The sequence below is a fragment of the Heterocephalus glaber genome, unplaced genomic scaffold (assembly GCF_053883595.1).
Source record: "Heterocephalus glaber isolate CG9 unplaced genomic scaffold, H.glaber_assembly_v1.0 deba00000738, whole genome shotgun sequence".
NCBI classification, from domain to species: domain Eukaryota; kingdom Metazoa; phylum Chordata; class Mammalia; order Rodentia; family Bathyergidae; genus Heterocephalus; species Heterocephalus glaber.
In genome coordinates this window covers 1,747,073-1,763,697 of record NW_028258161.1, presented here as the reverse complement: position 1 = coordinate 1,763,697, position 16,625 = coordinate 1,747,073, and the positions used below count along the sequence as shown (strand labels likewise).

Sequence of the window (16,625 nt, the reverse complement as noted above, 5' to 3'; positions counted from 1 at the left end):
ACAGTCCCAGTACTTGGCAGGCTGAGGGAGAAGGATTATGAGTTTGAGGTCAGCTGGGCTACCTGGCAAGACCTTGTCTCAAAACAAAAACAAATAAATGACAATAAAAAACCCCCACCCTGTTTCTCTCCCTCCCCTTCTCTCCCTTTCCCATCTTTCCATCTCCCATTTAGATGCCTCTTTGAGGATCTGTCAAGGAGAATGTTTTACATTTTAATTTATTGCTGGAAGGCAAGATGTTCGATTTTATTTTTTAAGAAGCTCATAACAGAAGGTAGGGAGATGCACTCTTTGGAATCTGGACTCTGTCTGTTGCCTTTTCTGTGTATGAGTTGTATTGCCCTGTTTCTTGATATGTCTTATGATTTTGGATTATATGCTGGGCACTGTGCATGTAGATTGTAGAGTCTTTTTCTTTAGAAGAGTACTGGTCAGTTTGTTTGTTTGTTTAAACAGGCATTTGACTTGGCACTTGTCTTAGTCTTTCTGCACTGTTAAAACCAAATGCTGTAAGCTGGAGAGTTCATAAATGCTTAGCCTAGTTCAAGATCAAGGCAATGGCACTGTCTGGTGAGGACCTGTTTCTTGCCTGGCTCAGCCATAACCTCATGTGGTGGAAGGGACAAGGTAGCTCTGGGCCTTTTTTGTTTGTTTGTTTGCTTGTTTGTTTAATAAAGGCTCTGAGCCCACTGGTAAGGGTGGAGGCCTCATCACCTAATCACCTCCTAAATGTCCCTCTTTTTAATTCCATCCCCCTTGGTGATTAGGATTCAACACAGGAATTTGGGGGGCACATAAACATTTAGCACCTAGCATTGGTCAAATCCAAAGCTGTCTCCCTCGTGTAAGTGGCAGCTGGAATCTCAGGTCAGTAACTTCAGTCTTGGCTGGGCTTAGAGGCTACCTCACACACGCAGTTTGAGGCACGTGGAGATCTGGGAAGAGGCTATGTGCAAAATATGGGGCTCTCCTGCAGTTGGCTGTTTTCCAAGATTCTCCCTCTCAGATTGAAGCTGCCATGGGCCCTGAACCCTGTCCTTTAGACTACATTGTGAGTATATTAGATACCCCACATGGCACCAACTGGACCCTGCCCTCCATTATGAGCTTTTTAAAAAATCTGGGGACATTTTCACTGGAAAGATGGGAAAGGAAGGGAAGAAAAAAGAGAGGAAGAGACTATTGCTGGATCTGACTCCAGCAGAAAAGACCATTATAAAGGCGGCCTTGGGTCAGTCAGTACTTGTTCAACATTACAGAGGAAGTGGAGTTGCCCCGGTGCGGATTTGATCTGAACATCCTTCTTTCAGAGTATTCATTTATACTTTGTAAGGTATATGTTGAGATCTGCAATACAATTAGTTGGCTTTGGGTGTGTGTTTGTTTGTTTGTTTGTTTTTGAGACAGGGTCTCACTATGTAGCTTAGGATGGCCTCAAACTCACCTCGTTCCTCCTGCCTTACAGGTGCGCTCTATCACACCAGGCTTGGAATAGGTTTTATAGCAACAGATACATTCCAGAATGTTAGAGGCATGGGGAACTGTGGCTCCTTTGAAGGTGCTTAGTGGGAAGGGAGGAGTCAAAAAATAGGACCCAGCAGGGGGTTTCTGGTCCCCAACCCTATTTTGTTTTTTGTACTGGGTTGTCACACCAGATTTTATTTAAAGAAAGTGGCTGAACATCATAATGCACGCCTGTAATCCTAGCACTTGGGAGGCTGTGGCAGGAGGATTCCTGTGAATTTGAGGCCAGCCTGGGCTACATAGTGAGATAGCGAGACCCTGCCTCATAAAACTAAAAAAAAGGGATTCTATGGCTTAAAGTGTCTAAAAACTATTGATCTAATCACTTCCATTTTTACCCTTGATCTTAGGCAAAAGGCTGAGAAGGTAAGGAAATTGAGAAAAAGCTATCTGGTTGTTTCTTTGTATGCATAGTTTGTCTGTACTGGGACACAAGTACTCGTCTAGTCCAGTGTTATTTCAGCTATCTCACTATACCGTCAGTGTTCCAGTAAATATTTAATCTTTATATTCGTCTCCAAAAATAATTTGTGTAGGTGTAATGTGAGAATCCTGGGAATATTGTGGGGCACATTTGAAGTGGTTGGGCTGTACACAAAGCTGTCTTGGTATGGTAAAGATTATGTGCAGGAACTGATGACGTGTCCTGGCTAACTGGAAGCAGAGGCTGTTCGTCAGTGCTGGAGCAGCTAACAGAACGAGCTGAGGCTTGCTACAGCCAAGTTATTTTTGCTGAATGACTGGGGAGTAAAATGGAGCAGAGTGTGTTTATTGCCAGTGGCCTGGAACGTCCCAAAATATCCAGGTAGCAACCGATTCTTGAATCACCGATTCTTACCCTTTGGAAAGTGGAAGGAATATAATTTCTGACGTCGTTTTTCTCTGAATTTCCTGTCAGTAAAAGATGTGATCATGGGAAGATGTTTGTTTGTTTTTCCTGTCTCACATACCCTCTTCAGTTGTCACCCTATTACACAGAACTGGACATTCAACATCATTTTATGTTTTCTCCAAACCTGACCATATCTTACTATATTCTGCATTTGTGTTTTCTTCCAGAGCATCTTCATTGTATATTAAAACTAAGGTCTTTTGGGCCAGGGATTTAGCTCAGTGGTTTCCCTGCCTGCTGCACAAGGGCAAGGACCTGAGTTTGATCCCCGGTACCAAAAAAAACCCCCCAAAAAACCTAAGGTCAACAAAGTCTTTGTAAATAGGGAGGGATGGAGGGGTTGAAGGGAGGGCAGGGGAAGGGGGAAAAATAAGAACCAAGAGAGTGTGTAAAGATGCATATCTCCAATGATAAATGTCATTATGTTGTACACCTAAAATGTACCAATAAAAGGATATACAAAAAAAACCCCTAAGGTCTTTTAGGAAAGTGCACATGTTTTACTAAATCTCGCTAATTTGAAGGGCCTGAAAATTGATCTCAAGGAGGAGAATTGAGACAGAGGGGAGCAGTCAGATCAAGTTTAATGGGTAAGGTTGAAAACACAAAGGTGCGGCTCAGCTGGTGCTCGGTGAGGAGTGAATCGCCGCCTCAGAGTTGGCGTTTCTCCTTGTCTTCCTGCAGGGGTCACAGTAACACCCGCTTCACCGAGCTGTTGTGAGAAGGGAATGGCATACATACAAAGGGTCAGATCCATGCCTAGCCCAGCGTGGGCCCTCAGTAACTGTTCACCGCGGAGGTACATCTCCAGCCCTTTTTATTTTTTGAGACAAGATCTCACTAAATTGCTAGGCTTGAACATGATTTCTTCCTGCCTCAGCCTCCGGAGTAGCTGGATTGCAAGTGTGTGCCACCACCCTGGCTGATGAGCCGTTAAATTTCCCTGTTGAGCAGTACAGCGTTTCCAAAGGTTAGAGAAGGCGAGGTATGAGAAAAAGGAGTATACGAGGCCTGGGTTTAGCGCAGTGGTGCCGCCGCCTGCCTAGCAAGCGCAAGGTCCCAAGTTTGATCCCGGTACCAAAAAAAAAAAAGAGAGAGAGAAAAAGGAGTATAGTTAATTATTAATACAACTATCGGTTCACTATATTTTCTTAAAGTCTTTTAAAATTTTTATTAGTACACATTTACAGTACAAACTGATTTACATTTACCACGGGGAGTTAATACATGCGCGTAACACAGCTTCGTTTTATGTCCCCTTCTCCTCCCCTCTTGTCAATTTTAGGTTCATAGCAAAATTGCAGCGAAAGAGATGTCTTGTGTGTGTCCCTGGCCGCAGCCTGAACCCCTCCTCTTCCATCAGTGCCCGCCCCCCACCCAGTGGCACCTTTATTACACTTGAGGAACACACTCAGACACTTCGCCAGATCCATAGTTTACATTAGGGCTCTGTTTCTTGTTTTGGGGGGCTAGGTGGGACCTCAGGGCCTGGCACACGAGGCAGGTACTGTACCTCAGAGCTGCATCCCCAGCCTCACTAAGAGTTATTCTTTTTTTTCCCCGGTACCGGGGATTGAATTCAGGATCTTGTGCTTTTGAGGAAGGTGCTGTGCCACTGAGCTAAATCCCCACCCCCTCTTTTTTTTTTTTTTTTGGAGCAGGGTCTTACTATGTAGTTCAGGCTGTCCTTGAACTTACAATGTAGTCCAGGCTGGCCTCAAACTTGCAGCAGTTGTGCCTCATCCTCCCAAGTGCTGAGATTACAGGCGTGCACCACCACACCAGGCTATTAAGGATTATTCTTGTGGTTGTGCACTGTGTGCATTTTGGTTTATATGCATTTGTGCATAGTTATAATACAGAATTTCTATTATGTGTAGAGAGAATATGTGTGTAAACATTTAGTCATTTAATATAATATTTGTATTTTTCTATGATGTGCTCATCCAACAATCTTCATAACTGTAGTTTTTTAAAAAAATAGGGCTGTTACCTGATTTTTTTATTCATAAAATAGAAATCTGTTACAGAGAGGCAGTTTAATAGAGAAAAGCCGTAGCTTGATTTACGTCAGTTCAATTCCTGACTTGTAACCTCTGCTGCAACTTCTCATCTGACAGTGGGCTACGATCTAGCACTTAGAATGATTAGTAAACCTTTGAGTGCATAGAAATGTAGGATGGGCCAGGCGGGGTGGCACATGCCTGTGATCTCGGCACTTGGGAGGCCGAGGAGGCAAGATCACTGAATTCAAGGCCAGCCTGTGCTACACAGTGAGTTTGAGGCCAGCCTGAACTATGTAGCGAGACCCTTTCAAAAAACAAAAACAAGTAGGTGGTTATTCTTGTGTGGTGAGATAGTGGGCACTCGGCTTTTTACCGAGACTGGCTGTGTCTGAAGCCCATCACTTGGTTCCTACACGTGTTTTAGAGGGAAAGATCTCACTGACAGGGAAGCAGGAGAAATTTTAAGAAAAGAAGACCCAGGTTTCATTTGTACGTCTGTAGGAATGTAAACATTGTTCAGACTTCTACTAAAGGATGAGATTGTAGGCGGTGAATGCAGAGCCTTTATATTAAAATACAAATACTCCAGTAATATAAGAGGCACATGTAATTTAGTCCCCGAGGGGAGTCTGTGACAGCAGGACTCCCCTGGCCTCAGCTGTGCTACAAGGTCCCCGCTCAGCACTCTGCTGCGGTTGGAGCTGTCCGTCTGGAGCGAGTGGTGTGCACTCCCGGCTGGCCCCAGTCTGCCCCCACAGTGTCCTGTTCCTTCAGAATGTGCTTGTCTTCCTTTCAGCCACAACTTTAGGCCTGTGTTTCAGAAGGTGTCAGAGATGTTTAAACTGCTTTTTCATCTCTGAAATGTTAAGGACTCACTTAATCAACCCGTCTCTAGAATAACCAAGCAGAGAGCCTTTGTATACTTTGTCTAGACTTTGTTACTGTATTTGTTAACTGGATAAGTGTATTTATCGTGATACACTCTGTAATGTCTTCTTTCAACTTTTATCTTTAAACTGATTTCCCATAATGTCCAGTATAGTGCTGAATATACTGCAGATATTCAGGTAGTAGTGATGGAGTAAGTAAAAACAGTGGTGCTGGGAGTGGCGGCACACCCCTGTAATCCCAGCACTCAGGAGGCTGAGGCAGGAAGATCACTGCAAATTTGAGGGCAGCCTGGGCTACATAGTTTAAGGTCAGCCTGGACTACAAAATGAGACCCTGTCTCAAAAAAAGATGGGAAATTGGGGATATAATATTACTTGACTTTATTATTGCTTTATGCATTGGGTTCTTTTGGAGGTAGGCATGAAGGTCTGTTATAAAAATAACACACATTCAGATTGTTCTTCACCTTGTAGCCTGATCAATCTCCTAATGATTGATTTTTTTCTTAACCTATTTCCAGATTTCTCCTCTAAGAACAAGCAATAGTACTGCAAAATATATGTATTGAACTGTTTCATTGTAAATATAATTTAAATGAGTTGTTAAAGTCTGGTATATTTAAACACTCCATTATATTCTGGCAGTGTTATCTCAGAAACCTGTATACTCCTGGCTGCAGTGGCCATCATTTTTCATGACAAAGGACCGAGGGAGCCTACACTTCCAAAGAAGCCTAGGTCTGGCTTTTCTCAGAATGTTTTACAACCAATGGGTACTCAGAAACTTTTTTTTTATGGTGGTACTAGAGATACAACCCAGGACTCTACACTGAACTACCCCCTCAGCTTTTTTTTATTTTTTAAATTAAAAAAAAAATTTTAGTTCTTTTATTGGTACATTTTAGGTGTACAATTCGTTTACATTTATCATTAGGTGTTTGTTCCTGTACATGATATATCTTGGTTCTTTTTTTTTCCCCCATTACCTGTGCACCCTTCACCCCCTCCGCCCATCCCTATTTACATAGTAAATTTTAAAAATTTTTTATTTTTGGTACTGGGGATCGAACTCAGATCCTTGCACTTGTGAGGCAGGTGGCAGAACCACTGAGCTAAATCCCCGGCCCTATTTTTTATTTTGAGACAAATTCTCACTACATTATTAAGTTGCCCAGGCTGGGCTTGAACTTCTTTTTTGTTTTTGATCCTCCTCCCTCAGCCTCGGGTGCTGGGATAACAGGTGTGCCCACTGTGACTGACCATTTAGTGACTGCTGAGTGACTAGTTCAGTGTGTGCACAGTTTCCTACCAAAGGATGCAGTGTGTTCTAAAGCCTAGAACTTTAACGTAGGAGGTATTGTGGAAGAGAACCCACTAGATTAAGGATCAAAACATGTTTGTTTTTATTCTCCTTCTGCTCTTAAGTTAGCTTTGTAATTTTGGACAAACCATCACATCTTTTCAACTAAGTGAAAGGATTGAACAAGAGTAATCAAATGGGAGTCCCACGGAATGCGCCGACAGGCAGGTCTGCAGACGCCATAGCAACGTCACGAGTCACGCCGAACGCGCTGAATCAACCCGCTGCAGACAGGCAGGTCAAAGGACACCGTAGCAATCCACTGGACACACACACACACACACACACCCCGGTCCTCTGTACAGCCACCTGGTTCCACACTGCAAAGACGCAGAGGACACCAGACCACCAGACCACTGTACTGGGTAAGTTGGAGTCATCTTCACCTCCCATCAGGACCAGGACTATCTTCAGGGGAAGGGCAGCTGGAACGTGCAATACAACTCTGCAGAGTTCAACCCTACAGGACAGGGAGCTCAACTTGGGACTTGCAGCCAGAAATCTGCCTCAATCTCATGGGTCTGCGACTAGCTTGCTGAGATTCATTGACTTATATCTGCACACTGCAACCCATGTTGTCTATTTTGACAGCAGAGACATACCCTGAAAGAGGCCTTTCATCTTCATGGTTATTTTTTATTCCCAAAATTAGTTTTATTATTTTGGTTTTTTTCTCTTTTTTTTCTTTTGCTCTTCTTATCTTTAATTTTTTCCCTACTCTTTGCAAATATTTGTTTTTCTCTCCTTTTTTTCTTTTCTTTTCTTCTTTCGTTTCTCTCTCCTTTCTCTCTTTATTACACTCAACTCTTTTGCTCTCCCACATTGTTCATCTCCCTTTCTGTCCCTGTTCTGGCCCTCATGCGGAGTTCTTCATTATTTTCCTATTATTCTCTTTTTCCTTCTCACCTGTGTCCTCTGACCACACTGCTAACCTTCCCCTATCCTTCTTCCCATCTGTCCCTCCCTCCCCAGCCCCTTCCAACTCCCCATCCCAAAGGGTAAAGTTGTTATATTGAAGAGTTTATTCACTATATTTTGGGTTGGTCCTCGATCTTGATTTAATTCACACAGCTAATGGTGATAGATTAATAACTACCACAAAATGTCATTTTCAAAGATGTACTTGATGCAATGGTGTTGCTAATTGTATCACTTGGGCTAAGGTGTTGGTATTGATCTAGTCAATGAACCTTCCTAGTATAAGGAAAATGAGATAGCCTTAGAGTCATTAGAGACTCAAAACTTAAAGACCAGCTATATCTGGAAGACACCTCTGAGAAGCAATCATTCCATAAGGGTTCTAATTACAAGCAACAAAGATACCTACAATAAGCAATTTCAAACTATCAACCAGGAGTTAAACCAAGGACAGTACCAAAAACAAAAATGAAAAGACATTTAATTAAGACACAAACTGAGACTTCCACCCCACCAAGGGTAAATCCTGGAGGAAATGAGATGGAAAAGTCCCATAACTAACCACCTGGATACCCAGAACTGATAGCACAGGAAGTAACAAAACAGAGGAATGAGGCTCTAGAAAAATTCAAAGCAGAAATAATCTCCCAGATATCTACAGAGATGATGAGCAGAGTGAAAGACATGATTAGAGGATCTAGAACAGAAACAGATAAAAAAAATAGATGAGCTCAGAAACATTCTGGAAGCCATGAATACTCAGCGTAAGAAAGAAATGGAAACCATGATCACCCAACATAAGAAATGAAATCCATGAAACAGATTCAAACAGATATTCAGGAGATCAAAAACTCCATTGAAAGTATCCATAGCAGATTAAGGGAATCTGAAGATAGAATATCAGATATAGAAGACAGGATCACGGTTAGAGACCATGAAAATAGAGATTTCTTAAAAATAGTAAGGGACCATGAGAAATCAATCCAACAACTGCTAGATGATGCAAAGAAGAATAATATAAGACTGATAGGAGTCCATGAAAAAACAGCACAATTGACATAAAAAAAACTGTTCACAGAAGTAATAGTGGAAAACTTCCCAGACACAGGTAGAGAATTGGACATACAGATAAGTGAGGCATATAGAACTCCAACTAGCCATGATCAAAAAAAAATCTACATCTAGACATATAATAGTCAAGATCCCAGAAACCCAACAGAAAAACAAAATCCTACAAGCAGTAAGAGAAAAGAAACAAATCACCTACAAAGGAAAGCCCATCAGAATCACAGCAGACTTCTCAACACAAATCCTCAAATTAAGGAGAGCCTGGAGTGAAGTATTTCAAGCCCTAAAAGAAAATAACTTCCAACCTAGACTGTTATATCCTGCAAAATTATCTTTCAAAATCGATGGGGAAATTAGATACTTCCACAACAAAGAACACCTGAGAAATTTCATGAATACCAAACCAGCACTACAAGCAATTCTAAACAATATCCTAGAAAAAAGCAATGAAGGTCACAACTCCATGAGGCCCAACAGAGGGAAGCCACCAGGCAAGGTAAGACACTAAAGGGAAAGGGGGAAAAAATAAGAAATAAAATAGCCAACAAAAGTAAAACATCATGACAAGGATAAATCAATCTCTATCAATTATAACCCTCAATGTTAATGGCCTCAATTCACCAATCAAAAGAAATAGACTGGCAGAATGGATTAAAAAGGAAAATGCAACAATATGCTGTATACAAGAAACACACCTAACTCAAAAAAACTCATAGACTGAAAGTAAAAGGATGGAAAACAGTTCTCCAGGCCACAGGAACCCAGAAGAAAGCAGGGGTAGCAATCTTATTTGCAGACAAAGTAGATTTCAAACCAAAACTAATTAAGAGAGACAAAGATGGTCACTACATCCTTGTGAAGGGAACAATCCAAGAGGAAGAGATGACAATCCTAAATATATATGCACCAAATACAAATGCCCCCAACTATACAAAACAAATATTAATAGACATGAAAGAACAAATAAACACTAACACAGTTGTAGTGAGAGACCTCAATACCCCACTATCACAAATAGACAGATCATCTAGACAAAAAGTTAACAAGGAAATTCTAGAACTGAACCAAGCTATTGAAGAAATGGACTTAATAGATATTTACAGATTGTTCCACCCCACAAAATCAGAATACACATTCTTTTTGGCTGCACACTGGTCATTCTCCAGAATAGACCACATGCTAGCTTGTAAGACATATCTAAGTAAATATAAAAGAATTGAAGTTATGCCCTGTATATCATCAGACCATAGTGCAATAAAATTGGAGATCAATAACATAAGAAACTGCAAAACCGCAACAAACACATGGAAACTGAATAACACCCTCTTGAACAACCAATGGGTCACAGAAGTAATTAAAGAAGAAATTAAACAGTTTCTACAAGTAAATGAAAATGCCAGTACAACATACAGGAATCTATGGGACACAATGAAAGCAGGTCTACGCAGGAAATTCATAGCAGTGAATGCCCATATTAGGAAAACAGAGAAAACTCAGATAAATAACCTAATGCAGAACCTCAAGCTCCTAGAAGAAAAAGACCATAATGAATCCTGAGCTCATACAAGAGAGGAAATTATAAAGATTAGGGCAGAAATCCATGCAATGGAGACTAAGAGAACAATACAAAAAATCAGTGAATCAAAGAGTTGGTTTTTTGAAAGAATAAATAAAATCGATAAACCTTTAGCCAACCTTATCAAAAAAAGGAAAGAAAAGACACAAATACATGCAATTAAGAATGTAAAAGATGAAGTCACAACAGATCCAACAGAAATCAACAAATAAAAGCCCAGGTCCGGATGGCTTCACTGCTGAATTTTACAAGATATTTAAAGAAGAACTAATGCCATTACTCTTTAACCTCATCAAGGAAATTGAAAGGGAAGAAATACTTCCAAATTCATTCCTGGAAGCAAGTGTTACTTTGATTCCAAAACCAGGGAAAGACCCAACCCAAAAAGAGAACTATAGGCCAATCTCCCTAATGAACATAGATGCAAAAATCCTCAACAAGATGCTGGCAAACAGAATACAGAGGGCCATCAAGAAGATCATACACCCTGACCAAGTTGGATTTATCCCAGGGATGCAAGGATGGTTCAACATTCGTAAATCAGTAAATGTAATACACCATATTAACAGAGTCAAGAACAAAAACCATATGATCATCTCAATAGATGCAGAAAAAGCATTCGACAAAATCCAACACCCATTCATGATAAAAACCCAACAGAAAATTGGAATAGAAGGTCTTTATCTGATTAAGGTTATCTATGAAAAACCAACAGCCAACATCATACTAAATGGTCAAAACCTGAAAACTTTCACGCTAAAATCAGGAACAAGACAAGGATGCCCACTATCACCACTGCTGTTCAATATAGTTCTGGAAACATTAGCCACAGAAATTAGAAAAGAGAAAGAAATAAAAGGAATAAAGATAGGAAAAGAAGAAGTTAAACTGTCATTATTTGCTGACGATATGATACTTTTCATAGAAGACCCAAAAAACTATGTCAAAAGACTTCTAGACTTATTTGACAGATTCAGTAGAATAGATCGTTACGAGGTCAACACTCAAAAAACAATAGCCTTCTTGTACACAAATAACAGACTCACTGAGAGAGAAATTAGGGAAACAATTCCTTTTACAATAGCATTCAAAAAAATGAAATATCTAGGAATCAGTCTAACAAAGGAAGCAAAAGACCTCTACACTGAAAACTATAGTACTCTGAAAAAAGAGATCGAAGAGGATACAAGAAAATGGAAAGACATCCCTTGCTCCTGGGTAGGAAGAACCAATATAGTGAAAATGGCCATACTTCCAAAACTGCTATATAGATTCAATGCAGTGCCAATTGAAATTCCAACAATATACTTCACAGAACTAGAGAAAACAATCCAAAAATTCATTTGGAACCATAAGAGACCTAGAATAGCTAAAGCAATTCTAAGCAACAGAGACATGGCTGGGGGTATCACAATCCCCCACTTGAAACTATACTACAAAGCTACTGTGATAAAATCAGCATGGTACTGGCAAAGGAACGGACCTGAGGATCAGTGGAATCGATTAGAAGATGCAGAAAGAACTCTAGACATACTCAGCCACCTCATCTTTGACAAAGGAGCCAAGCACCATCATTGGAGGGAAGATAGCCTGTTTAATAAATGGTGTTGGAAAAACTGGATTTCAACCTGCCAGAGATTAAAATTAGACCCATACCCATCACCATGCATTAAAGTAAGATCGAAGTGGATTAAAGATCTAAATATTAAGACAGAAATACGAAACTTGCTGGAAGATAAGTTAGGTAGAACTCTTGAAGACATTGGCATAGGAAAAGACTTCATGAACAAATCTTCAGCAGCACGGGAACTAGCAGAAAGAATCAACAAGTGGGATCTCATCTTATTAAAAAGCTTCTGCACTGCAAAAGAAACCACCAACAGAGCTAACAGACAACCTACAATATGGGAAAAAAATTTTAGCAGCTGTACCTTAGACAAAGGACTGCTATCTAGAATATATAAAGAATTGAAAAAAATCAGACCCCCCAAATTCAAAGACCTAATTCAAAAATGGGCATCTGAAATGAACAGACATTTCTCAGACAAAGAAGTAAAAGCAGCAAACAAATATATGAAAAAATGTTCAACATCACTTGTCATTCGAGAGATGCAGATGAAAACAACACTGAGATTCCACCTCACCCCAGAAAGAAGGGCTGCTAGCAAGAAATCAACCAATAACAAATGCTGGTGGGGTTGTGGGGAGAAAGGAACCCTTCTCCATTGTTGATGGGAGTGCAGACTGGTGCAACCACTGTGGAAGTCAGTATGGAGATACCTCAAAGAACTACGACTAGAGGTCCCATTTGACCCAGCTATTCCCCTGCTGGGGATCTTCCCAAAAGAATTAAAAGAATGATGCCACAGTGATATATGTGCACGCATGTTTACAGCGGCATAGTTTGTGATAGCTAAAGCTTGGAAGCAGCTCAAGTGCCCATCAACTGGAAACTGGACCTCGGTAGGGCGTGTATGTATAAATTTTAAAAAAGCAAAAAAAAAAAAAAAGAAATTTTTTTAATAAAATGGAGTACTACTCAGCCATAAAGAATGAAAAACTAGTCATTTATAGCTAAATGGATGCCTATCGAGGCCATACTCTTAAGTGAAATAAATAGGACACATGTAAATACTGAATAGATTCACTAGTGTGAGAAACTGATAGTGTAAATAAGGGTTAAAATGAATAATTGATAATTTGAAATAGGAAAAAAGATTCAAAGATGAAGGAGTGAAGGGAGGGGGAGGGGAAAGGAAACGAGGGAAAGGAAAAACTATGAGAAAAGAAAAAAAAATGGAAATGAAATCTATGTAAATAGGGAAGGAGGGTGAAGGGTGCACAGGTAATGGGGAAAAAAATAAAGTAAGAACCAAGATACATCATGTACAGGTACAAACACCCAATGATAAATGTAAACGAATTGTATACCTAAAATGTACCAATAAAAGAACTAAAGAAGTAAAAAAAAAAATAGTAATCAGATGATCTCTTGAGGTTTCTCTTCTAAACTGCGGTGTACACTTTTTTAACATCTGGCCTTCGCTTAACCTTTGCTCGTTCACAGCCCCATCCCTTGTAGAACCCGCCGTCCAGTTAGGAGTGCTCGTTAGTACTCCTACGCTGTCTGCTCCTGCTAGTTTAGTCATTGCCTTCGGAAAGTCAATGGTGTTTATCCAAAACCTGTTTATACTGATTTTCTTGTTATGGTATTTATATAATTAAATTAAATGTTATATTAGCTACTGAAGTCAGAGTATAAAAATAGTTGTTTTAATGAGAACGAAGATTTGAAAAACCAAACAATTTAACTGAAAGATGACTTTCTGAAAAATATATATTGTTAGATTAGATAATAATTTAGGTAGAGCCAGGCATGGTGGTGCACACCTGTAATCCTGGTACTCTGTCACAAGTTCGAGCCCACCCTGAGCAATTTAGTAACTAACCAAGACCTTGTTTCAAAATAAAACATAAACAGGCTGGGAATGTAGCTGAGTATGAAGGCCCTGGGTTCAATCCCAATGGGGGAGAGGGGACACAGATAAGGTAAAGAAAAAGTGTGTGTGTGGGGGGGTGTGTTAAAAATCTGAAATTCTCAAGCTGAATGTGGTGGCACACACCTGTAATCCCAGCACTGGGGAGGCTGAGGCAGGAGGATCATCCTGAAATGGAGGCTACGTAGTGAGTTCAAGGCCAGCCTGAACTGCATAGTGAGACCCTGTCTCAAAAAAAGAAAACAAACAAACAAAAACTATAAAAACCTGGATCCCTATTGCTTTGCAAGTCTTCTGAATCTTTCACCCCTCATATGAATTGAAACTGAAAATTATAGACAGTTCAATAATGACTAAATCTAGGCAGAAGACTCATAATCAAAGAAAAGGTCCTGCTATAAGAAGTAACTGATGAATATACTTGATATGGTTTGTGGTAAAAATAAAAGATTAACTGGAGGCTGGGGGTATAGCTCAGTGGTGGAGCACTTGCCTAGCATGTGCAAGGCCCTCAGTTCAACTCCAGCATCACAAAAATTAAAAATAGCTGGGTGTGGTGGCACATGCCTGTAATCCCAGCCTTCAGGTTATGAGTCCAAGGCTGCCTGTATTACAGAGTGAGACCAAACAAAGTTTTTTGGCTGTTCCACTTGAAAAAATAAGCTTCTTTGGTTAGGGCCCATCAGGTAAAGAGGGCTGGTCTGCGATCTTCATTCCATGGTAGACCTTTTAAAGAATAATACAATAAAAAAAAAAAAAAAGAATAATACAATAATGATTTTACTGTAAGTCATAACAGTACTTTTTAATTTGCATACATTCTCCTTGCCTAAGATCTATATAAAAATACCTCATATTTCATATTAAAACTCAATTGTTACTGTTTTCTTCACAGAACATCCAGAAGATTCTTGGCCTTGCCCCTTCACGAGCTGCCACCAAGCAGGCAGGTGGATTTCTTGGCCCTCCACCTCCGTCTGGAAAGTTCTCTTGAACTCAGGGAGAAGCTTTTAGTTCCTGTGGTTCTTTCTAAGCATTCACCTCAGACTGGCCATGTTTTACAGCAAGAGCTGTAGGGCCGTCATCTCGTTTTGTTTCTCAACTTTTTAAATGTGATTAGGCACCTAACAGGATAGTTCTTTTTGTCATAGAAATTTTTTTAAAATCAGTACATCAATTAGTTAAGTTCAGGTGATTTTTTATGTTGAAAAAACAAATCTTTCTTGCTTTAATATTTTCTGAGGGAGCGACTCAAGGCTGTGTGTGCCATCTACCATGGAAGCTGACTCCGTGAACACCGGTGAGCTAAAAGAAAAATTTAATCTGTGTAACTCAACTTCATTGGAACTGTTTGTTGTGTTTTTAAAGCCCAGTCACTTAACATCAATAAAGAAGCCAAATTTCTAACCATTTTGTCTATAAGGAGAGATCTATTTTGTTTTGTTTTGCATATTTTTAGACAAGTTTTTAGTAATCAGAACATAAGGATAAGCATTGGCCGTGAAGAGTTAAAAGCTTTTCAAGTACCGTTTTACCATCCTTGCCTCGTATGCTCAGAATGTAGTCTCGTCCTAGTGTGGAATGGAGCCTGGGAAAGAAGCGTGATCAGAGGAGTTTAAAAGCGAGGCTGCCTGGCAGCGCCCTTCCCACCGGGCCCTGCGGCGGCCCGCTGCGTTCTGCTGAGGGAGCTCCCGCACCGGCCTGTGCGCGTGGTCTCCGGACACAGGCGTCTGGCAGAGCTGCCCCTTAGTCCCAGGGACCTTCAGTGCCCACCGCGCATATCTCGCTCCTCCGCGTGATCCGCTGAATCCGTCCTGCCTGGAGTGCTCGCTCACGCTGTTGCTAAATACGTACACTTAACATTCGTCTCCTCAGATGTGGGAGTTGTGCCAGTGCGGAAGACAGACACGCAATCCGCAGGGTCGTAACTGTTAAACCGACGGCAGACTTCTCGTCAGCAGCCATCGAGTCCAGAAGAGTGGACAATATCTTCAAAGTGCTGAGGGGAAAAAAGCACCGTAGAATTTTATGCACAGCCAAACCACAAGACTCGGGGCAAAAGAAGGACATTTTCAGACATGCAAAATCTGAGATAAATGAATCATTAAAAGACATATTTCAGGGACAGAAGACCCACCAAAAGGGAAAGTATAGGATACAAGAAACTTATCTAACAGAAATTGATAAAATATCCAATGGGTAAAAAAGTTGGTTTTTTTTTTTGGTACCAGGGGATCGAACTTGGGACCTTGTGCTTTTGAGGCAGGCCATGGCACCACTGAGCTAAATCCCTGGCCCTCCAATGGGTAAATTTAAGTGTTTATTTGGATTTTGAGACAGGACATCATTCTGTAGTTCAGGCTGGTTCTGAACTCACTAAGGAGCCCAGGCTGGCTTTGAACTCTCAGGAATCCTCCTGCCTCAGCCTCCTAAGTGCTAGGATTACAGACCTGTGACACCACACCTGGCAAATGTATGTCTTGTATGGATTAGTTTAAGGAATATCTTTTCTTTTTTTTTTTTTCTTTGTGGAACTGGGGGTCGAACTCAGGACCTTGCACTTGCCAGGTGGGCACTGGCACCACGGAGGAAATCTCTGGCCCATAGTTTAAGGAATATTTTAAGACAGCTTTGTAAGGTAATTTCTAACCTTACCTTCATTTAACAGATGAGGACTATGATGCAGGAGTGCTTGTGTCACTTGCTCAATGTCACATAGCCGGGGAGCAGCAAGGTCAGGATTTGACCCCAGCAGGGTGAAGCCATGTAGTTCTGGCTTCCAAGTTCTGCTATACTATTGCCTCCCCATTGACACATGGTGGTTTGCTTCCTGTCCCCTTCCCTTATCCCCACAGCTACACAGAGCTCACTGAAGTTGCACTTCGTCTTTCTTT

General features: G+C 40.8%; 1 protein-coding gene across 1 annotated transcript in view; it reads left to right on the top strand.

Moving 5' to 3' along the window:
- Positions 1-15,141, top strand: part of Tmco1 (transmembrane and coiled-coil domains 1) — a 54,235-nt gene extending 39,094 nt beyond the window's left edge. The window contains exon 7 of the mRNA XM_004865188.3: positions 14,627-15,141. Coding sequence (XP_004865245.1) covers positions 14,627-14,725 — 99 coding nt within the window. The 3' untranslated portion in view covers positions 14,726-15,141. The remainder of the gene's footprint in view (positions 1-14,626) is intronic.
- The last annotated feature ends 1,484 nt before the right edge of the window (positions 15,142-16,625 follow it).